Source organism: Bos indicus x Bos taurus, chromosome 26, assembly GCF_003369695.1.
Source record: "Bos indicus x Bos taurus breed Angus x Brahman F1 hybrid chromosome 26, Bos_hybrid_MaternalHap_v2.0, whole genome shotgun sequence".
NCBI lineage: Eukaryota > Metazoa > Chordata > Mammalia > Artiodactyla > Bovidae > Bos > Bos indicus x Bos taurus.
The window spans coordinates 5,544,147-5,566,915 of record NC_040101.1 but is presented as its reverse complement, the minus strand read 5'-3'; the positions used below and the strand labels follow the sequence as shown (position 1 = coordinate 5,566,915).

The window sequence follows — 22,769 nt, the reverse complement described above, 5'->3', positions numbered from 1 at the left end:
GTCAATTTCAGGAAAGAAAGGGCATGGTAACACTGAAAATATGGGAGGGATAAAATCACAGGAAAGTGGGCAGTCCTCTACATTAAATATGGCCTTCTGAACAGCTTACTGCATCGACCCTCTGTCTTTTCCCATTTCTGTCTGTGAACACTGACCCAGGTGGGCACCGATTGTGGGCTGGGCAGATGGAAACCACCCAGGAGACGGTGGAGGGCTATCAGGAGATAATCCTCCAAATGCGCCCTGAGACCTCGACATTGGGTCCACCGTGCTCCGTTATCACCGTGTAGTCGCCTTGTCAGGAATGAAGTGGGTTCACTGGTTGAATCTTGGTCTTAGCAAATCCTTCGCAAGGCTCCTGGCGATTTGCAGCTTCGTTTCTGAATGCTCAGAAAGCTTCTGTTCATAATCCCTGGAGGATTTTAACTCCATCCCTTCCTGCTTCCACTCCTCCTCTGGTTGTTAAGTCATTGCTTTATGAGAGGTGTCTGGTCATTGGTGGAATACAGGTCCATTTGCAGTTTCTGGGCATCTTCGTTCACGCATCCCTGATTTCCAGCATTTGACTGTTTGTTACTTTATTATTGGTGACTTTGTTGAGTCGCTAAGTTGTGCCTGACTCTTTGCAACCCTGTGGACTGTAGCACGCCAGGCTCCTCTGGCATGTGATGTCCTCCACCATCTCCTGGAGTTTGTTCAAACTCATGGGCATTGAGTTGGTGATGCCATCCCACCATTTCATCCTCTCTCGTCCCCTTCTCCTCCTGCCTTCAGTTTTTCCCAGCGTCAGGGTCTTTTCAGAGTCAGTTCCTCACATCAGGTGGCCAAAGTATTGGAGTTTCAGCTTCAGCATCAGTCCTCTCAATGAATATTCAGGACTGATTTCCTTTAGGATGGACTGGTTTGATCTCCTTGCAGTCCAAGGGACTCTCAAGAGTCTTCTCCAGCACCACAGTTCAGAAACATCGATTCTTCAGTGCTCGGCCTTCTTTAAAACCCTAGTGTTTAGTTAGTCTCTGGGAGCTGACCCAGCTGGTGCTTTCCCAGTCTTTTTGTCATTCTGTTGGGGGCTGATGTCCTTCTGCTCCTGGGGAGCACAGTGGAACTTGTCTAGGCTTTTGATTGCCTCTCCTGGAGCGAGGTGGCCTGAAGCACCCTCAAAGTGTTTCGGGAGACATTCAGTGTGTGGCAGAGTCATTGGCAGGTGAGTGACCAGCCGTGAGTGACCCCCGAGCATTGGCAGGAACGATTTCTGCCCTCAGCCTGATCGGAGGGGCCGAGGGTGTGGTCAGATCCTGCCCAGCATTGAATGTCTCTTCCACTGGGCATTTCCCTCTGTCTTCTGCTGTTTGCTTGCCCTCCCACGCGGAGAGAATGGGAACTTGAATCTAGGCCAGCCCCCGAGGGGGTAGGTGGGCCCGTGTTCCTGGGCCTGGTGCTTCCTGTTGGGGGCTGAGTCTTCACCACAGAAGCACTTTGTGCGATGTGACTGCTGCACGGCAACCCCCAGACCCCCCTCCATCTCAAAGGGGGAGGAAGTCGGCTCTCAATAGGATTTCTGTTGTGCTGCCGCTGCTGATGATCTGAGGGTGTTGGTATGTGTGCTTGGCAGTGACCCCGCTCCATCCGGCCGAGGGACAGACAGGAAAACGCGCACCCCGGATCCTGCCCAGGGCTCCGTGGTCAAAGGGCGGCTTCTTCTCCTGGAGCTGGTTGCCACCCTCAGGACCATGTGCGGCCGATGGAGACGAAGGAGCTGGAGATCTTTGTGTGAAGCCCCCTGCCAAGGCTTCACGCCTGGTTTTGAGATGATCTCTACAAACCCCCAAAGCATCTCTGCAAAGCTTAGGATGACTGAATTCTATGACAGGCTGACTCCCGTGGTTCTGCAGATAGTGAGTTCTAGGCAGTGGGCAGGTGCTGTTTAGGACCCTGTAATGTCCCTTGTACTAACTATCTCACCTTTGTGTTTGTTTAGGGTGGTACAGAGGTTACACCTTAAGAAAAAAGTCTAAGAAGGTAAGTCCCTGGTATTAACCACAGTGCGTATCCCTTCATAAATCACCCTAGGAGAAGAAATCAGTTCTGTCTCATGGAGCCTAAGAGTTGTCCTTATATATCTCTTTCTCTGAATTCAGAGAATTTATGAAATGTAGGCTACCCTGAATTGTTTTCTTTAAAAAAACCTTTATTTTTTAATTGACGTATAGTTGATTTACAATGTTGTGTTCATTTCAGGTATACAACAGTGTGATTCAGTTATACACACATATATGTATTTCTATTCTTTTATAGATTCTTTTCCATTACAGGTTATTACAGAATATAGAGTTCCATACTGTGCTTGGTTGGAACAAGTATTGCTGTTGGCTGTCTGTTTTATAAAGTGGTGAATATATGTTAATCTCAAACTCCTAAGTCATCCCTCCCTCCCTCCCCCGTATGGTTTTCTGAACAGCATATATATGTAGAAATTGTCATTTCGTGTCTATGAGTGAATGGCTGGGCTGTGTGGGATGATGTTAACCTGTTGTCCTGAGAGCTGGGACCTTCTTTTCCTGGTAGAATTCTGCATCCTGTTGAAGAACAGGTTGTGTAAGAGAATGATCTGGGTAGACTGACTACCGCTTACGATTTTCAGTTTTGCATTATCCTTAATGATAAATTAGCAGATCTACAGCACTCATGCCGGCTTCTTCCCTTCTTGCTTGTAATTATTTTTATACTACTGACGTCTGCTGGCCGAAGAAAGAGGTTCTGCCTCCTGGACAGTTTGCATGCGTGGTTGTTTGAATTTCTGGGGTGAAGACATGCAATTACACCGTGATCATTGCCATGGACACACCCGTGCGTGGTTCTGTTGTGGCTTTTCCATTCTTAGTTTCACAGAACCTAATGATGGCTGTTCCCTTCACTCTAAGCTGTGGTTAGGCTGTCCACGTTACCTTATAAAATCTAATTATGCTTGACACATGGTTCCTTTTGCTGTTGTTGCTTAACTTGGCATCTCATTATCTCCTTATTGGGCTGGGCTCCTTCTGTGGTCCTGAGCCTGTGACTAAGGCTGTTGAAGGCCAGCTGTCCAAGTGCAGGGCCTTCTTGCTCTATTTTTCCCCCAGACTCTCTGCAATCAGCCCTTGCTGGACAGGCGAGAGGTGTCCATCCTGTGGTAGCAGTCACTTCAGAGGTGTCCAGGCTGAGCTCTCGGGCAGTCTGTCCTGATGTGAGAGATGCTAATTGGGTAACCTGCTGAGCCAGCTCTGCAGATTGGAGCCAGGACCTCCATCCTGATGCTGCTGAGCTCAGACTGGACTGTGAGTCTCTCATATCCAATGACCTGGCGTCTTGAGGTCTGAATGAGGGCTATGCCAACCTGGTGGCTGGAGGAATAGCTCTCTCCAGAGAAAGTTCTGTTTTCACTCTGATTGTCTCTTCCATAATTTGGGATTAGCAGATGCGAACTAATCCCTTAGGGTGGATAAGCTACAAGGCCCTACTATATAGCATGGGGAACTGTATTCAATATCCTGTGATAAATCATAATGGAAAAGAAGATGAAGAACAATATATAACTGAGTCACTTTGCTGTGTAGCAGAAATAAGCACAGCATTGTAAATCAACTATACTTTAATTAAGAAAAAATAAGAAGAATGTTTTCCTGCAGATGAAAACCTCAGTTTCATCTGAGAAAGCCACAATTGAGAACTTTATTAACGACCTTAGGCTCATGGACTCCCCGTCCACCCATGACAAAGTTGCAACTTCACAGGTCAGGTATGTCCCAGGGAAGTGGTTCACTTTTGATGCTTGCTTGGTATTTGGTGTCAGGTACCTCTTCCCTGATGGCTCAGATGGTAAAAGCGTTTGCCTACTATGCGGGAGACCCCATTTCAATCCCTGGGTCGGGAAGATCCCCTGGAGAAGGAAATGGCAACCCACTCCAGTATTCTTGCCTGGAAAATTTCATGGACGGAGGAGCCTGATAGGCTACAATCGATGGGGTTGCAAAGAGTCGGTCATGACTGAGCGACTTCACTTTCACTTTCACCAAGTTCCCCAACTAGGGGTGTCTCCTGGTTCCCCAGTGCCTCCGTGAGCCCTCGTCCTTCCTGCCCTGCACTGGAGAGACCTGACTTTGTAGCTCACAAAGCTGGGTAGGGGTGTGTTTATCGTTCCATCTAAAACCTTCATTAACAGTTGAAACTGACACCTTAGAGACGCTGTGATTTTGCGTTGGCCCACCCAGTTCCCACAGTGGCAGAGAAGGGACTTGACTGGCTCCCAGGCACCTGACCCTGTGTTCTGGAAGTATCCTCTTACCAGTATTCACAAATGAGCTCTAGATCTGGCCAGTCCTGATCACCGTAGCTGAAGAAGCTGCTCATTTCAAGCCTCCAGGTGTGTCCAGCCTCATTTTTCCGTTGTCCCTTCTGTGACCCCATGGTTGTCGAGAGCAGCTTCACTGAAACTGAGAGGTGTCTCTACCTGTGGACGTGGGCATGGCCGAGACTCATTGCTTTATGTATCCCACCTACCAACCAGTGCTCACCTGCTGACCTTAAATGTGCACCCGGGATCCGTCCTGGTGGCTGGAGGTGTCCCCGCAGCAGGTCCGCCTGGTCCTCTGTGTTGCCCAGCCTCCATCTTTCTGTCTGACTCCTTCCCTCTCTGTGATAATTCTTTTTTACATGAAGTGCGGCCACTTTCTTGGTAGACAGGAGGAGCAGGGACCAGTGGTGCCCACTTCCATTCCAAGAAGGATGAGTTGCGTGGTTTCTGGATCTCCTGTGTTGATTCTTTGGGGTCAGAAGCCTGGGAAACCCAGTCAGAAGCTCCTGTTTTCACAGCAGGTGACTGTTCCTGCTGATTGACTTTCTGCTGCGTGTGTGGCATCTCAGGAAGCTGCACCTTGTCTGCCTTGTGCTGCCTGAGACCCCTGCGCCACCCGAGACCCCCGCGCTGCCCGAGACCCCCACGCCCAGTGCCCCGCTCTTGCCCTCCAGGTGCTCACCTCTACTTCCTTCCAGGAGGGGACTTGTGCTTGCTCAGGAAGCAGGCCCAGAACTCTTGGGGAAGCTCCTGGCCCTTCACGTACAGTGCCCAGGACTGACAGTCCTCCTGAGGAGCCATCCCCTCAGAATTGTCTGTCGGGCCTTGTGTGCTGTTCACATGGGGGTTGCTGAGCACCATCTGCAGATAAACTGATGTCCCCCTGCCGGAGCCGGGCAGGGTGGGTGAAATGTACCTTATTGCTGTATTTTATTGGCTGGCTCCTCTGTTAGGAGATGGATGAGAGAGTCTCCATGGGTCAGGTAAGTAGTCAGCGCGAATGTGATGATCGACCGTGTAAACTCACTTTCTGATGACAATTTTAGTATTTCGAAAGGAAGAGCTGTCAGAGGCCATCATCAGAAGTTGTTTTTAGGCATCGGTTGACTTTTGATCTGCCTGTGTCCACAGTCAACACGAGGTGTGACCTACGGAGAAGACACTGGAAGGTCCCATGGGACTTTCCCTTTGCGAGCAGAGTGTGCATCTGTTTTCTTCTAAGACTTCTGCAGCCTCTTTGAAACACAAGTGAATTCAGTTGCCGTCTTTCACACTTTGTTTTCTGTGCCATGCTGTGACTTAGCATAAAGGCTTATGGATTTCATAGTGATCCAGTCATCCTCACCTCCACCTTTTTTGGGGGGACAGCTGTTTGAGTGACAGTTAGTATTCATATCAATGCTACAACCTCTTGTCTCTTTTCCTCCCAAAGGGTATATTTCCTGCTTCGTACATCCATCTTAAAGAAGCCATAGTTGAAGGAAAAGGGTGAGTCTGGTCTTGATGTTTAAATGAAGTTGTGCAGTGATTGCATTTGACCTTGCTGCTTTTTGCAGGGAGACGTTGGGGTTGAACAGTGGGTGCCTTTGATCCAGGGTGACAGGAGTTTAGCAGGGGAGGACTTCTGATCTGGAGCTATCTACAACATGACTTTGAGCCTTTAGGGAGTCTTCAGTCAGCACTGGAACCACAGCCAACTGCCTAGAATGTCATGTGGATTTGGAAAGCTTCCTGCTTCTTCCTTTGTGAGCCAGCCCATCTAGCAAAGGCTGCACAGCCCCCCAGCCCTGAATCCATTTTTCTGGAAGACTTTGCAGGCTGTGATACAAATTCAGTGGGGAGTGAAGCAACAGTTGTTCGGTTTGGGCGTGTGTGAATTTACGTCTTGCCTGATTGTGATGTATGTTTCTTAGAGGTCATAAAACTGATGTATAAGATCATTAAGAGGACATTTGTAGAACAGGAACCCGTTAGGCAGGAATGGCAAATGAATAGCCAGGTGTGAACTTGGAGAAGGAACAGTAAAATGTTTTCCTTTTTGTCTCTGCTACATCTTCGCACTCCATTAAATATGTAAATGATAAAATTACTAATCATATGATTACTGCATATTGGCATCTCTGCGGCTGATTGCGAAATTGCTTTCCCAAGCAGTGTACTTTGAACATATGAGAAGGACTGGGTCGGGCTCTGAGGTTCCATGGTGCATCATTAAAACGAGGGAAATAATTTAGAGGCATCAATGTGATGACCTGTAAGAGGGTCCTTTTTTCTACTGAGAAATTGTTTTGTAGGTGAAATTTCAGAGGGAAGTAAAACGAGGAAAGTTTTGAAACTTTTCACCCTACTGTGAACAACGTTGAATAAAATATTTTCTTCATGTATTTTACATCACTTTGTATCAGGATCAGCATGGATGCTGGGCTGTATAGGGATAATTTTTGTAAATGCATGTTGAGGTATACAGATGAGTGTATGTAAAATGTAATTAGGAAGAGTGATAGAAAAGGGTGCAAGAGACTGTTGATTCTCGATAGATAGAGTCACACCCCGCCAGACAGGTGGACAGGCAGACACTGGGTTAAGACTGAGAACCAGTTGGCACTTAGTCCAAGAGACAGATCAGACCAATTAAGGAAGGAAGGTAAGAAGGCTCTAGAGCGGAGGTCAGGACGCAGTGGGTAAGGGAGGTCCTCTCCATGTGGGAAACTGAGGTCTCATTGAGCTCCAGGTCCCTGCTGGCCAGCAGGAAGAGCCCAGTGGGCTTCGCACGGAACTCAAGCTCTGTGAGATGAAGGCAGCCCAGCCACTGCTGAATGTCCTCGCACTGTGAGTGGAGCAGCTTTGTAAGGATGACATCACAGAGCGAAGTGAATCACACTTTCATCAGCATCCTTACTGGGAAACAGTCATGTCCTGTGAGAGACGCTGAGGATGTCCCATCAAAGGCTTATTCTTAAAAGCACTCCTGTGAGGGGTGGTCTCCCACGCACCCCTTCCTGGTCCCTGCTGCTCCCGCTGGTGCACGTGGTCAGACCTCTCCAGAGGGAGTGGCCCTCTCTCAGGAACTCCTGTGTTTCTTCCTTGGAGAACCCCCTGCCCCTCAACCCCAATCACTGAGTCCTTGCAGCCCTGAATCTCCATTGCGAGCTACAGTCAGGATCCTGCCCGGGCCGTGGGGACCTATCTCAGTGCCCCCTGGACACTGCATGTTGTGTGGGAGCCTTGTCTATTCAGGGCCTCTGGGCCCAGGTGGTCTTACTTCACAAGCCACCAAATTTGGTCTCTGACTCAGTCCCAAATATTAGGAGTTCTGCTTAGTGCAATGCCTGACCCAGAGCAAGTAACCGGAAAACAGCAGTTTGCTGAATAAAAAGCAATGGACAAATAGATCAGGAGTCAAGAATAAGGCAAGGGTTAACTCTCTGGGGTGGAGAGACAAGGGAAAGAGGATAATCAAAATTGGTGATCAGGGCGCCTGTGGACACTGGAAAGCTGTAACCTCGCCCGTATTTCGCCAAGGATAACTGCTTCGTGTATTATCACAGAGTGAGTTTTAGGCAGGATGAAAATGTAAAAAAAAAATCATCTTATCCCAAGCCTGTGTTTTAATGCCACACAGATTGGTGGTAATTTATGACATCTATAAAATAGATGGGTACACATATTATGAATACACTTTCCACTTCTCAGACCTTGACGTCCTGATGGGATATTATTTGCCTCTTTCATCTTACCTTGACGTGTGAGGTAGACGTTCTCGGGCTCTGTATAGAAATTACTTGTCGTTCTTAGAGACGTATGGAGACCTACGTGGGCTCAGTCTTATTTGCATGTTTTCTCTCTGTGCTATGACCTGCGTGTAAAGTTGACAAGGTGCCCTTCTGTTTAATGAAGCTGTTGCCGTCTCTGCCCTTTCCTCTCCTCCCAGGCAACATGAAACGGTCATCCCAGGCGACCTCCCGCTCATACAGGAGGTCACCACGACCCTGCGAGAATGGTCTACCATCTGGAGGCAGCTCTATGTGGTGAGAAGATGGGGCTTTTGTGGGTGTTTCTTTTAATGGGCGGATAATTGCGTTATATTTTGTTGGCCTCTGCCATACATCAGCATGAATCACCACAGGTGTAACATATGTGCGCTCCTTCCTGAAGCGCTCCCTCCCACCTCTCACCCCATCCTTCCCCTGTGGGTTGTCACAGCACTGAGTTGAGCTTGCGTCCCACAACACATTCCCACTGGTTGTCTATTTTACGTGTGGTAATGTGTATGTTTCCGTACTGTTCTCTTAATTCGTCCCCCCCTCCCCTTCCCCTTCCTTCTCCTCTCCTGTGTCCACATTTCTCTTTTCTATATCTGTGTCTCCCTTGCTGCCCTGCAGATAGATTCATCAGTTCCGTCTTTCTAGAGTCCATGCATGCTAAGTCGCTTCAGTGTCTGGGTCTATGTAACCCCGTGGACTGTAGTCCGCCAGGCTCCTCTGTCCGTGGGATTCTCCAGGCAAGAATACTGCAGTGGGTTGCCATGCCCTCCTTCTGGGGATCTTCCCAACCCAGGGATCAATCCCGCATCTCTTAAGTCTCCAGAATCAGCAGGCAGGTTCTTTAACCACTAGCCCCACCTGGGAAGCCCCTAGATTCCATATGCAGGCATTAACATACGATATTTGTCTTTCTGACTTACTTCACTCTGCATAATAGACTCTAGGTTTGAAGATGGGATTTTGAATCAGAGCTTAGTAATAGAGAATAGGTCTTTTTGAACTCTGATGAGCCAAAGGATTATTTTTGCTTTTTCTGGTACCCTCAGAAGCAGAACTTATGGGAGCGAGTCACGCTCGGGAGCCTTGCCCTATAGTCTGGCCACCCTCGGGGCCGCAGCCCTTCCACCAGCTTTGTGCCAGGTGCAGCCGTGCTGATGGCAGTGAAGTGGCCGTCGAGGAAGGGACCGTGGGTTTCACCTTTCCCTGTACTGAAAAGGGAACTGGGCTGCTTTTAGGCTGTGGAACACTGACCGAGGCCGCCGGAGCTGGAGTTCCCTGAGTTTATATGTCGATCGTGAACATGAGAATCTGCTTTTAAACTGTTGCAGCTGCATCTTCATGGATGCGGTAGAGGGTGAGGGCTCTCTGCCACTGTTTGCCTGGAGATGGTGCCTCTTACCATTTGAGGAAAGTGACACAGTCTTCCAGGTCTCAGCGAGTCTGTTTAGAGGCAGGGAGATGGTTTCCATTCTGGCTTCGTGTGAGATACCCAGTTCTCCGGATTGTGGAAGAAGCCTTATTAATGCGGCAGGTTGGGGCCCTGACACCTTCCATTGTGTATCCCCGGGGGCATTTTCTTTGCACATAAATTCATATTTGCAGAAGATTACCTTTTGTTAGGTCTGTATTCCTCTTAAGGGTTTGATTTCTCATCTGCTAATATTGTCAGCGCAAAGCTTGGACGCTGGAGGGAAGGCCGTGCATCAGTTTCTGGGGAACATAGAAGACTTCTCAGTCCCACAGCTGCTCTCTGGGCAGCCTCATTGCTTTTGATTATACAGTGGTTTCCTATAAATACACAGTAATAAGCAGTTGCAGTAATTGTTCATCAAATGTTCTCAAAAACCTAGAGGCGTAAAGTTAACCATGAATATTTTGTATAAATCTGAGCAATTTTGGAGTTGATATTTCATGTTAGCAATTTTTAGACAAAAATATGGCAAAACAAACAGGAGCTGATGCTGACTAATATGTTAGTGGACACGGTTTTAGCCATACAGCTCCATAACAGACACTCCTAACCATCACCTGGTTTCCTTTTTTAAAAAAAAATCTACCTTTGCCTGTTAGGGATTTACACTGTTAGGTTTGTGCAAAGCCAAAGAGATATGCTTATTATATATATGCACATGTATTGTTGTTGCTTATAATATTTTTATATGTTCTGTTTCCCTCTGCTCTGTGGCAATAGACAAGTTTAAGAAAATATTAAGGATTTTAGTTAATTGGTAATGCTTTATGAAAATAGACAAGGAGAATTAATGAGGGAAACAAACATAATTTTATAATAAACCATTAATTTTGATTATTAGTTTTCATTTAAGAAGTCAAGATTATTGAATTTCCTTGGTGGTTCAGTGGTTAGGATTTGGTGCTTTCACTGCTAGGCCCCAAGTTCAATCCCTGGTCAGGGAACTAAGATATTACAAGGCATGGCCAATAAATAAATACATAAACAGGAATTTAGGATTAGGATGATACTAACAAGGAGAACTTATAGGATAGAAAATAATCTGTTAGGGCGTGATAGGCTGAGTGAGTGGAGGGGATCCTAGAAATTCCTAAGAAGAAGGTCAAATGCTATAAAGAGCGGAGGTGTGAAGTTCAGCTATGCAGAGAAGACATTATTTTAAAAGGTAGCAATGACCACAGTTACATTTTTTTTTGGCACCCTGACATTTAGAATTTTATCTAAATTTCAGATTTAGATAAACCTAAATCTATTTATAGATTTAGTTTTATAAATCTAAAACTATTTATAAATCTAAATAGTTGGATTTCACCTAGATTTCTATTCTTGGAAAGAACCACTGGGTTTGTTTTCCTTTGGTTAATCCTTCATTTTCTTGATGAGTTGTTCTCATGCTGTTGCAGAACTTGCTTTTCTTTGTACCATCAAATCCCTCGAAATATGTAGAAAGTGAGGAGTAGGTGTGAAGTTTGAATCTCATGTGTATTTCCCTTTTGCTATACATGCACCAAGAGCTTGTAGATCCAGATAGTGCCTCTTGCAGAAGCCTCTCTGCACATTCGGAATGCACCATAGCCTCGGGCTAGGTCCTCGTGTAGTCAGCTGACAGCCGGGGCTCCGGGTTGGGTTTCTCAGTGCTGAGAATCATCGGGGCAAAGGCCATTCTGAAGATTCCTTAGGCAAGACCTGTAGGCCGGGCACTTCCTCAGGGAGCTTCAAGGGTTGCCCCTTCCTGGTCCAGAGACTGGAAGTTCACGGGCTGGTTGGGATCCCCAAGTGCAGATCCTGCCCTGGGTCCGCTTTGGGTGTAGGGCTACATACTCCGGAGCGCTGGCCTGAATATGGAAGATCGTCCGTGGTTTTTAATCCTTTTAATCTTTTCACGTGTGATAGGAGCCTAATTCCATCTAATGTGTTCAGTTCCAAGCTGAAAACACCATTAATCCGACATAAACAGCAACTACAATGCTCTTTTAAGTCAAGAACTTAACAGTTGGTTTCCCCCCCTCATCTAGCAAGATAACAGGGAGATGTTCCGGAGCGTTCGACACATGATCTACGACCTTATCGAGTGGCGGTCGCAGATTCTTTCTGGAACTCTGCCGCAGGATGAGCTCAAGGAATTGAAGAAGAAGGTCACTGCCAAAATTGATTATGGAAACAGGTTTGTTTGTTCAAAAGATGATTTCATGCTTATGTTAACCAATATAATGGTATCACCATTAAGCGTTTAGGAGACTAAAATCCTATCTTACGACCAACAAAATTTCTAATGTCCATATAACGGCACAGTTTTTTTTCTTAAAAGCATGAGGTGTTTTCTATTGGATCTGGAGTTTTCTGAGTCATTGTTAAAACATACTCTCTTCAAGAAGATGGGGTAACCTGTCCTTATCACAACAATTCCCCCGACAGGAACTTTTCCTTTTTGCTGACAGCATTCAACCCTGAGTCTAGATGTGAGGGTACTTTGTGTAGTAGCAGGCATCAGGTCTCTTTCTGTGGAATCGACGTTCTGCAAGTTGGAGGAGACCTCAAAGGGCACCTGGAAATTTGTTACCAGTGTAGGGATCTGGCAAACAAAAATAAAGCCAGCAAGTCTCTTTTTCTTTTCTCTGCCATCCTGTGTCCGGTCGAGTTTGTTCCTTGCCATGTCTTCTCACAAGACTTTCAGGATCAGGTGATGCCTGGCCAAGACACAAAAGCAGAATGGTCTCACTCCCCAATGGATTTGAATGAAAACTGGTAATAAAATCAGGCAGAACTCCAGAAGAAGACCTTGGAGGAGACACAAGCTGAGTTTATAAGGAACCTCCCATCTGAGGTGGCACACACGTTTATGCTGTGTCCAGGTCACTGGCATCTTACCATGTCACTCTGAGAACATCACCGCTGTCTGAACAGCCGAGCATGTTTTATCGGGAAGGTGATTTTTCTCTGTGTGTAAGATTTTCTGCACCAGTGCTTTGGCTTAGTGGTTTTGTGAGACCTTTTGGGAAAAAGAAGTCCAGCCCCCTAAATTTGTACTTCTGATATAAAGATCATATAACTGTTCTACAGGAGCAGGTCTCATGCAGAAGTTCCCTCTTACAGCAGGGCACCGCCCAGCTCTGCTCGAATGCCTTCAGCCGTGGTTGCTCACCCACCCATCGAGGTGCGTGCTCTGGTGTTGGCACTCTTGCCTGCAGCACGGTCATCCCCCCAGCACGGTCATCCCCCGCCTTCCAGCTTCTGTAATCAGAGGGAGGCTACGCCCTTTCCTACTGGATAACTATTCGTCTAATGCCAGAGCTGCAAGAAGCCTTAAAAAGCATGTGGTCACAAGGTTCCCAGATGCTGGTCTATATCAGAGGTACTTGGAAAACTTTCAAAATACAGAATGCTGGGCCCCACTCCTTAGGATCCTGATTTCTCACGTCTGGAATGCTGACTGGAAATCCCTGTCTGTAAAAATAGACTTGGATCGTGAAGGCCGGCAGATTGGGAAGCTAGTGGTTCAGTCCAACCCCCTCATTTTACATGTTAGAATATAAAGCTCAGAGAATAGTACAGCTTCGCCCTGAGCCGTTCAACCCAAGGAAGCCCTGGAAAAACTAAAGAAGCATTTTGTATAATCGGAATTATAACAATTCTGCTTTCTGGTAATTCAGACTTTCAAGTGTGAAAAGTTTCTAAAAGCTACATTATCAGTAAGATGTAGTGTTTGGATTAACTACAGGAGAAGGTTCCCCCCCCAGAAACCTAGAGACTGCTGGGTATAGGATATTAGATGTTGTTGCAGTGAAACTCATTTCAAGACCACCTGCTTGAAAACTAAACTTCTGGAGCTTTGATTTTATTTTCTGCTGGAGTATCATGTTTTGAACTTACGTCCAGAAACCACCTGCTTAATTTGGCTGTGGGAAGCTACCAAAATACATTATGTCATGGAATAATCTAGTTAAGGAAAGGAAGTATTTCCAAATGTGATTTACTGCTTGGATAGGAAATGCGGTCCTTAACAAGACAGATTTTTGTCCAAGGAACTCATATAGTGCAGTCCAGCACAGCTCACAAACCTAAACCTGCCTGATGTGTTATCAGACTCATTCACACAGAGCTTAAGGTGTGTGACCTTCACAGGAGACAAGTAGGAGATTAGTTTGTCTAAGTGGAGGCTTTTTTGCAAAGTCAGTCTGTCAACTCTTCGACTTGTAACTGTTAAAAAGACATTCTCTGACTTAATTTATCTTTATTTCAAAAGATGTTTTCTTATGTCTTATGGTTAAAAAAATAAAAAAAATTTGCTGCCGAGAGTTGGACCATAGAGAAGACTGTGCACTGAATAGTTGATGCCTTTGAACTGTGGCTCTTGAGAAGGCTCTTGAGTCCCCTGGACAGCAAGGAGATCAAACCAGTCTATCCTAAAGGAAATCAACCCTAAATGTTTACTGGAAGGACTGATGCGGAAGCTCCAGTACTTTGACCCCCTGATGTAAAGAGCCGACTCATTGGAAAAGACCCTGATGCTGGGAAAGATTGAGGGCAGGAGGAGAAGGGAGCAACAGAGGATGAGATGGTTGGATGGCATCACTGACTCAATGGACATGAGTTTGAGCAAGCTCTGGGAGAAAGGGAAGGACAGGGAAGCCTGGCGCACTGCAGTCCACGTGGTCACAAAGAGTCAGACACGACTTAGTGACTGAACAACAGCCTTTTAATAAGAAGAAAAGTCCCAAAGGCAAAGTAACAGGCGTCTGTGGTGAAGATCCTTGTATCTTATTAAAAGAAAACCAGAACACACCACTGTTAGTAAAACTCTTGGTTTCTTACTTTATATAGTTGCCTTTGTTTAGTCTTTAAATAAAATCCTGGTAAAAACCACCTAACGGGAAACGGAGAGACTGTTGCCAAAAAACACTTCCAGATATAGGATGGACAGATTTATTAGCCAGATGCTGCCTGCGTTTTAAGTTGGCTACTACATTTAGCCATCTGGCCAGAAACTTTCTTAACATTTCTGTGGATGACTTCCATATGTTCCACGTTGAAACAGTAGAACGTCTTTATTGAAAATCTTTTGATAGGCTAATTAAGGGATTAGATCTGTGATTCTAGGCAGAAGGAAAGTAGTGCCATGGAACCTTCCAGAGAGAGTGGTGAGTATGCCTCTGTTCCAGCTTTCCTCCCTCCCACCTCTCCCCAACCTCCAACTGTATATATATTTGGGCATAGGGGTGTGCATGGGGCTGTGTATACATACCCACAAATTTATATGCACCCCCCCCCCAGTATGTGCATAGCGTGTGTGCGCTTAACTGTCCATACTGTTCATGTAGTAATTAGCGACATGCATTTCATTTGGGCTTTCTAGATCTGTAAGTAAAAGTCACTACAGCAATGGAAGTAAGATTTGAGTAATTTTTTTTTTTTTTAATTCCAAGGGCGTACAAAGAAAGTTAAATGACAGTGACCTCACAGAACTATGTTTTCTGATACTGTGAGAGTGACCCTGACTTTTGATTTCATCTTGCTCAGTTGCTAGGACTGAAGTTTGTTGGTGAAGTTCTGAATTCTTCTTGTTCTAGAATCCTCGATTTGGACTTGGTGGTGAGAGATGAGGATGGGAACATTCTGGATCCAGAACTAACTAGCACAATTAGTCTTTTCAGAGCTCATGAAGTAGCTTCCAAACAAGTGGAGGAAAGATTGCAAGAAGAAAAAGTAAGTTCAGCTCTCTGTACTATGCCATTTACACCCAGGGTACGTTTTCTCAGTAACAGTTGACAACATGAGTGAAACGTCACCAGTAAAACATGACGATTGCATTAGCTACACCATGAAAAGGCCCAGCTTCAGCATGTATTTCAGACACTGATGGATGGAATGGAGCCCAGCGTCTAAACCTGCTGTGGATGACCTGAAGGCTTTTCATCCCTTGAGGGTTTAATGACACTGACTTTGTGGTCTTAACTCATGGGCAACAGTACTCCATTCTGCGTTTCCTCTTTGATAGGAGTAGGAAAGGGATGTGTCTAAGTGTGATGAGGGCAGGGAACATGCGTCTTACTGATCTTTTTCATTTCCCATGGCCGTTAATGGTAACTTGTATGCAGTCTATACTCAGAACTCAGTTGGGTGATTGAGCCATCCATTCATTCAGCAACTGCTGAACGCCTACAGTGTGCCAGGTCCTGAGGCCATAATGATGAATAACACAGAGATGTCCTCAGAGGGTTTGACCTGATGGGAGAATCAAAAATCGAATAAGCAACTGCACGTGTAATCTCCATTCTGATGGATGATTGGGCCCCTAAACGTTTTGTATCGGAAGTAAATACTCAGTATAACTTCTCACAGTGCTGGGATCATCGCCCCGGGCATATTCTTTTCAGCTCGGCTCGTGGTCGTGTTGATAACATCAAGGAAGAAGCTGCGTGAAGGGCTTTGCTGTGTGACTGGGTTCACATGGTTTTCTGTTCTGCATGAAGGGCTTTGCTGTGTGACTGGGTTCGCATGGTTTTCTGTTCTGTATGAAGGGCTTTGCTGTGTGACTGGTTCGCATGGTTTTCTGTTCTGTATGAAGGGCTTTGCTGTGTGACTGGGTTCGCGTGGTTTTCTGTTCTGCATGAAGGGCTTTGCTGTGTGACTGGGTTCGCATGGTTTTCTGTTCTGTAGGGATGAACAGAGTAAGAGTTAGCCACGGGTGTGGCTCATGTCACCTTTCTGTTTCTTATTTTATTTCCACTGACAGTCTCAGAAGCAGAACATAGACATTAACAGACAAGCCAAGTTTGCCGCCACCCCTTCTCTGGCCTTGTTTGTCAACCTCAAGAACGTGGTCTGTAAAATAGGAGAAGATGCCGAGGTGCTTATGTCTCTGTACGACCCCGTGGAGTCCAAGTTTATCAGGTCAGTGATGAGCCCCTGTCTTTCCTCTTTGGTCACTGCTGGGAACATGGCCTCAGAATCACCCCAAAGTCTCGCTCTCGCGGGGAGTCCTTGGGGTGATCAGCTGGCCAGACTTCCCCCAAGCAGCTGGAGTCTGGGCCAGGATCAGCTTTCCGGCAAGGACGTGGATATTCGATTGAACAGTTGGAGTCTTGTAATGTTTTCAAAACCTGGCAACTGCATGACTAAGGACTGAAGTCACGCTTCCTGCGTTGTCTTTATGGGGTGCTTTGTTTATGGGCCCCCTCCCTCGCTCCAGTATTGCTCTGATCTTGATGTTGCCTTTTTGAGCTTTGGTTCTCTGTGAGTGTCATTTCTGGACCTTTGACCTGTTGTTTTTTCTCCAAGGTGATTGGATGGGAAACAGTGTCTAGGTCGGTGCCTGCTGCATAAAGGCTGTCAGTGAATATGTGTTGAATAAAATATTGTAAATCCAGTCTGTCATTTCTCATCGTCTCATGTGCTGTCTTTCCTAGTTCTTGTCTTTGTTCCTTGGTGTAACTTTCTCTTTGTCCAGATGGAAAAAGTATGGTTTGGACTGTCTGTGTAGTAAACGTGTGTGTGTGTGTCTGGGTATAAAGCTCCAGAATCTTCACTCACATTATTGAAAATTTAAGAACTTAGTATATGGCAGAAAACAGAACAAATTTCGTTGCGACTTCTGACAAAGACTATTTCTTCCTGTCATAGGATTTAATATATATTTTTAGGTCATGTTTGGCTTATGGCAGGCTCGGAAATCATCATGAAATTTTACTTTGTACTATAAATGAATAAATAGTGAATTTGAGACTGTAGTCATTCCAAATGAACGAGTATGCTTTTAATAAAAAAATTTTTAACATGTACACACTACTCTGTATAAAGTCAACAAGGACCTACTGTATAGCACAGGGAACCTTATTCAGTGTCTTATAATAACTTATGATGGAAGAGAATCTGAAAAAGAGCATATATGTGTAACTGAATCGCTGTGCTTTACACCTGAAAGTGACACAACACTGTAAATTGAATTTAAAACATTGTTAAAAATATAATAAAAACTATGAAATGCCATTTGCAGATAGGTCCTTTGCAGTTGTAATCCTGGACATCCAAACTGAAAACCTCAGGGGTTTTGTACGGGCAGACCTTGAGTAAGATGCTGTGTGGAGAGTACTTGTATGTCAATGGCAGAGCTGCTCCGTCTGATGTGGTTGATGTTTCTGAACCCTTACCATTGTCTGCATAATGGACCTCTGTGATACTAATGAAAATCCACTGAGGATGCACATTTGGTTCCCTGATCTGTTTGGAAAATTAATTTGCTTTTATTTCCTTTTTTCCCAAGTGAGAACTACCTTGTCCGCTGGTCAAGTTCAGGATTGCCTAAAGACATAGACAGGTTACACAATTTGCGAGCTGTTTTCACGGTGAGTGTATCCAAAGATGTTCACTTGAATTGCTCACCATTCTCATGCCTGTTTTTAATGAGCCCTGTCTGACTTCTCACCGCCCTGGAGCGTGGGTCCTTGGGATGCCGGGACTCCTTGTTAATTTCCTGTAATAACGTAGCTGCCCAGAAACCTTCTGGGTCTCTAGCCACGCTTCGAGGCCCCATGACAAAGATGTACTCCGTGGTGTTGAGTATGTCTCTTAAACATGGATCTTAAATTCATTTAATGCTAATTGACTTTTGTAATTCAGCTCCTCTTTGTCTTGTGAATCACTTATTAAAATAGTAAAAACTGGTTGGAGTGAAGAGTGGCAATCTATCTCTCTACTGTCTGTTGCAATTGAACCTGCCTTGAGTAATGCTTCTCCACAATAATTTACGGAAATTAATATTTCCAGGACCTGGGAAGCAAAGACCTGAAAAGGGAGAAAATCAGTTTTGTGTGTCAGATCGTCCGCGTGGGTCGCATGGAGCTGAGGGACAACAACACGAGGAAGCTGACGTCGGGCCTGCGACGGCCTTTCGGGGTGGCCGGTAATCCATTTCCTTCCTCTTCCTGAAGACTTTGGAGATCAGCACCTCCACCCTGAATACGAGCTGCTGCTGAATACTGGACCGTGGGCCGCTTGGTGTACAAGCTTGTCCGCTGGAGAGAGGGAACATCTGTTCTTCTCTGTGTGGGTTCACGTCGACATGTGGCTCGGGGGCTTTGTCCACCAGCCTCAGGCACAAATCCCGTCTTTGCTATGACAGTGGAGCCCGTTTCCTGGCAGAGACCCTGACCCACATTCCCACACCCTCATCCTGGAGGGAAGCCAGCCAAGGAGGGTTGCGGTGTTTCTGACTTGGTGATGGATTGATTTAGGAATGAGTCCGTACAGAATGGTCTAAGTGATGAAGAGGCAGAAGACAAAAGCTCAGAGAGGACAGAGCTCTCTTCACACAGGGGCTTTTTTTCTCTGCGGACGTGAGCTCTGTTTTGTTTTTGGTGACGGTGCAGGAAAAGGGAGAAACGAGCCGTCCCTGTGGAAGGACAGGAAAGTGTCCCCGGGACGTCCTCGTTAGCTGACCTCTTTTGGTGTCACTCATTTTTCACAATTTGGGAAACAATGTTCCCTCACGATTAGATGGCCGCCCTTCACTGCACAGCCTTCTAGTTCTTGTCCTTTTTTGTGATTCTTGGGGTTTATATACATACGTGAGAAAAACTCTTCCTTTCTGATGCATCTCATGATTTCTTGTTTCAGTGGCAATGGAGGGGTTCTTTACCTGCATTACCAGGAAGCTCCGGGCTTTCATCATTATGTTGAGTTTTGTTTTGGCCTCTTTTAAGGGCTTCCCCAGTGGCTCAGCAGTAAAGAATCCACCTGCAATGCAGGGGACCAGGAGACTTGGGTTCAATCCCTGGGTTGGGAAGATCCCCTGGAGGAGGGCCTGGCAACCCACTCCAGCATTCTTGCCTGGACAGTTCCATGGACTGAGGAGCCTGGTGGGCTACAGCCTGTAGGATCGCAACGAGTCGGACAGGACTGAAGCGACTGAGCACGTGTGCATAGCCCCTTTTAAACAGATTTTTTTAGAGCCGTTTTAGGTTCAGAGCAAAAGTGCCCAATGGGGATGAGGTAGGGAGGGGGCAAGTGATCTCTTACCTTCTGCGTTCAGCCCAGAGGGTTGGCTCTCCTTAGCTGTGGGCTGGTGTGTTTCTGTAGATGCTACGTAAGGACCTGAGCATTCTGCTTGTGTACTTCCTAACTTCCTACTCGTATCTCCACTCTGAGAGGGAGGGGGTAAATGTCATCAGGCAATGTGGTCATGGTACATTTGGGGCATAAGAGGTACATATTTTAAGACAGTGATTCTCAGCCTTAAGTGTATTTCTCATTACACTTAGACACTCATATACACAGGGAGGTGTTAAAACATATTCTTGCCTAGGTACCCCGTGCCTGTCCTTGAACTTGGATCTTTGTGTCTCTTCTGACTGTTGGCAGAGGATGAGCCCCTGCAAACAGCTGCTGTGCATCTTGGCCACCTGGACGCTCAGTGCCAGGTTGCTCTGAGCAGGCTGTGGGGAGGCGTCACTCTGAGCCGACCCGGCCCTTTGCCTCAGCCTCGTGCTTCTCATCACTTCTCATGGTGCCTGCCTGGCTTCCTGCCTTTGCTGTCCCTCCTCCATCAGCAGCATCCCGACGTCCCCTTCCTTCTGCCCCTGCATCCTATGATGTCGTATTTCGGGGGTGTTCAGGTCCTCCTCCGTCACACGCCCATGGTAACTACATATGGCTGGACACCTGGCTTCCTTATGACGGACCCTCATACCTGAAAATAGAAATACTTGGGCTCCCAGATTGGGGGTGACGCCCCCAAGTCCTTTACTTCTTCCTTTGACAGCAGGAACCTTTGAATGCTCAAAGTCCTCACCAAAGCAAGACCAGTGAGGGAAGGACATGGTGACAGGCGATTTCAATGCTTTCTCTGCTGAGTTCTGGGCTGGGGGAGCCCCAAAGGGACTGTCACTCCTAGAAAGTAGCAGAACGGAGGCTGCTTTCAAGTTACCGGTGCTCAGACCAAGGGTGTGTTTCTTGCTCACATGCTGCCTTCTTGCCAGTAGTTGCTGGGCCCCTAGACGTGTCCAAGCTAGGGACTAGGGAGCTTTGACAAGAAAGCTGGACCATCAGGGGGCCTTATGGTCAGCTGGTGGGATGAGCCCCATGATAGAGAGAGGTCTGTGGATGCAGGAAGGTGGCTCATTGCGGACTGGGCTGTGGGAGATGGTCTCCTGGGTACAGACTCACTTGTTATGACCCATCTAGAGCTGGCTGTCTGAGCTGCTGCTGCAGATGCCGAAAGACTGATGGGACTTGGGCTAAAACACTCGCTGTGTGTGGTGGTTCGGAACTGGCCGTCAAGATGTGGTCTTTTGCATAGGAGCATCTTAACATTAGATGGGATGCTTCTGTTCCCCCTACAGATCCCTTTTCCTGTTTTGGGGTGGTAGAGATAGAAATTGTTCATATTTAGTATTTGGTCGTATGTCATTAGGGAAGGGATTGTGCAAAAGGAAATACCCGGGACTTGTTGCTCACTTACCTGCAGTCAGGTAAGGAGGCTGAGCAGAGACAGCTTGTGTCCAGCACCCTGGGCTGTTTGTTGGGTTCCTCACTGTGTTGGTCTGAGCTGGGGCATGGGAGATGTTCTAGCCACTAGATTTTGGGCGAATTCATTTAGGTCTTTGAGCCTAGTCTCCTCCACCGTAGAGGAGGTAAGCGTGAGGATTAGATGCCAAGTGTTTCTGGAAACATTGTCCACAGACGCCAGCACGAGGCGGCTAACTGTCGCCACGTTATTACTGCTTCCTTACTCGGGGGCCGGGCGACTGCCATGCGGCTGCGGATCAGTGCTGCCTGGTGTGGTCACCCTGCCCCAGGTGGCTCTTTTGGCAGAAATGAATGAAATCAAAGTAACAATTCAGTCCCTCCATCACACTTGCCATATCTCACGTGCTGCTTGCGATAGAACATTTCATTTTGGACTTTGCTGGTGGTCCAGTAGTTAAGAATCCGCCTGCCAATGCGGGGTTTGACCCCTGGTCTGGGAAGATCCCACATGCTGCGGAGCAGCTAAGCCCATGACCGCAGGTGCTGAGGCCCCACTCTGGAGCCCACGCTCTGCCATAAAGGAAGCCAATGCAGTGACAAGCCTGAGCACCGCAACTAGAAAGGAGCCTCTGCTCACTGCAGCTAGCGAAGCCTGCAGGCATCACTGACGACCCAGCACAGCCGAAAATAAAGAAATCAATAAGTAAACAAAAATAGAGTATTTCCTCATCTCACAAAGTCCTGTTGGAGCAAAGAAGCTTAACTGGTGCCTATTGGTTAATAGAGGAATTTGTTAAATGGAGCTTTGCTGTTTAAGCCCCATCCCTATTTGGGCAGGTATTTTTCAGGTAACTTAATTGGTCTTTCAAACGTGGAAATGCTTTAAACTTGAATATAGAAAAAAATTCCACGGGTCAGTTCATGCTTCTTGTTGGTCAGAAGACATTCTGAAGTTCTTTTGTTTGTTTTCTGTAATGGCAGCCTTTAAGCACAGCCGTCTCTCTTTTTTTCTTGTCTCCAGTGATGGATGTAACGGATATAATAAATGGAAAAGTAGATGATGAAGACAAACAACATTTCATTCCGTTTCAGCCGTAAGTATGAGACAATCCAAGTGTTTAACCCCATAGAATATGGAAAATGTGTGTTTGTAATAGTTATCTTTATAGTTCAGTTTATAAATTCAGCATGAATAGCAATTGATTATTTTATAATAACGAGACATCTTAGTCACTTAGTGTAGGGCGTTTTTGTAGCCATAAGAAACCTGGGTCAAAGTTTATGGTCTTGAAGTACAAGGTTTTACGTGTGATCCCTGACTTGGCTTATCACGTAGGACATGCAGAGTTAGAGTTCCTCTCTGGACTTGAACATCTCCTTACACCACGGATGAACTTAAAGTATTCACATTTTCAAAATACAGTACTTCAAATTCATCATGATAAGTTGCTGTCTTCCAAATAAAAAAACCAAACAAAATAAGACTGAATTCTTTTGTAAAGCGAGAAATAATCCTTGTGATTTTTCTGTCCCCTGGGTTGCTTCAAGTGGACGCTGCCTGTGCTTGCTATGTTTAGGGTTTGTCTAGTTCTGACCTGAAGTCTGTCAAGAGGTGTGGCGAGCTTGGAAAGCACTCCGGGGAGCTTCATTAAATTGACTCTCTGATTTGAAGGCAGTTTCCGTGGAAAAGGTTGAAAGAATTGGTGTTATTTCCCTGGAGATTAAAGCCAGAGAGGGCACT

At 46.3% G+C, this 22,769-nt stretch overlaps 1 protein-coding gene across 2 annotated transcripts in view; it reads left to right on the top strand.

Annotated features, from left to right (window-relative positions):
- DOCK1 (dedicator of cytokinesis 1) overlaps positions 1–22,769 on the top strand; it is a 554,660-nt gene that overhangs the window by 59,099 nt on the left and 472,792 nt on the right. For both annotated transcript variants that reach the window (XM_027528650.1, XM_027528651.1), the window contains exons 3-11: positions 1,979–2,019; positions 5,763–5,818; positions 8,262–8,358; positions 11,581–11,729; positions 15,133–15,268; positions 16,299–16,456; positions 17,826–17,907; positions 18,329–18,464; positions 22,050–22,122. In XM_027528650.1, the coding sequence (XP_027384451.1) occupies positions 1,979–2,019; positions 5,763–5,818; positions 8,262–8,358; positions 11,581–11,729; positions 15,133–15,268; positions 16,299–16,456; positions 17,826–17,907; positions 18,329–18,464; positions 22,050–22,122 (928 nt within the window). The remainder of the gene's footprint in view (positions 1–1,978; positions 2,020–5,762; positions 5,819–8,261; positions 8,359–11,580; positions 11,730–15,132; positions 15,269–16,298; positions 16,457–17,825; positions 17,908–18,328; positions 18,465–22,049; positions 22,123–22,769) is intronic.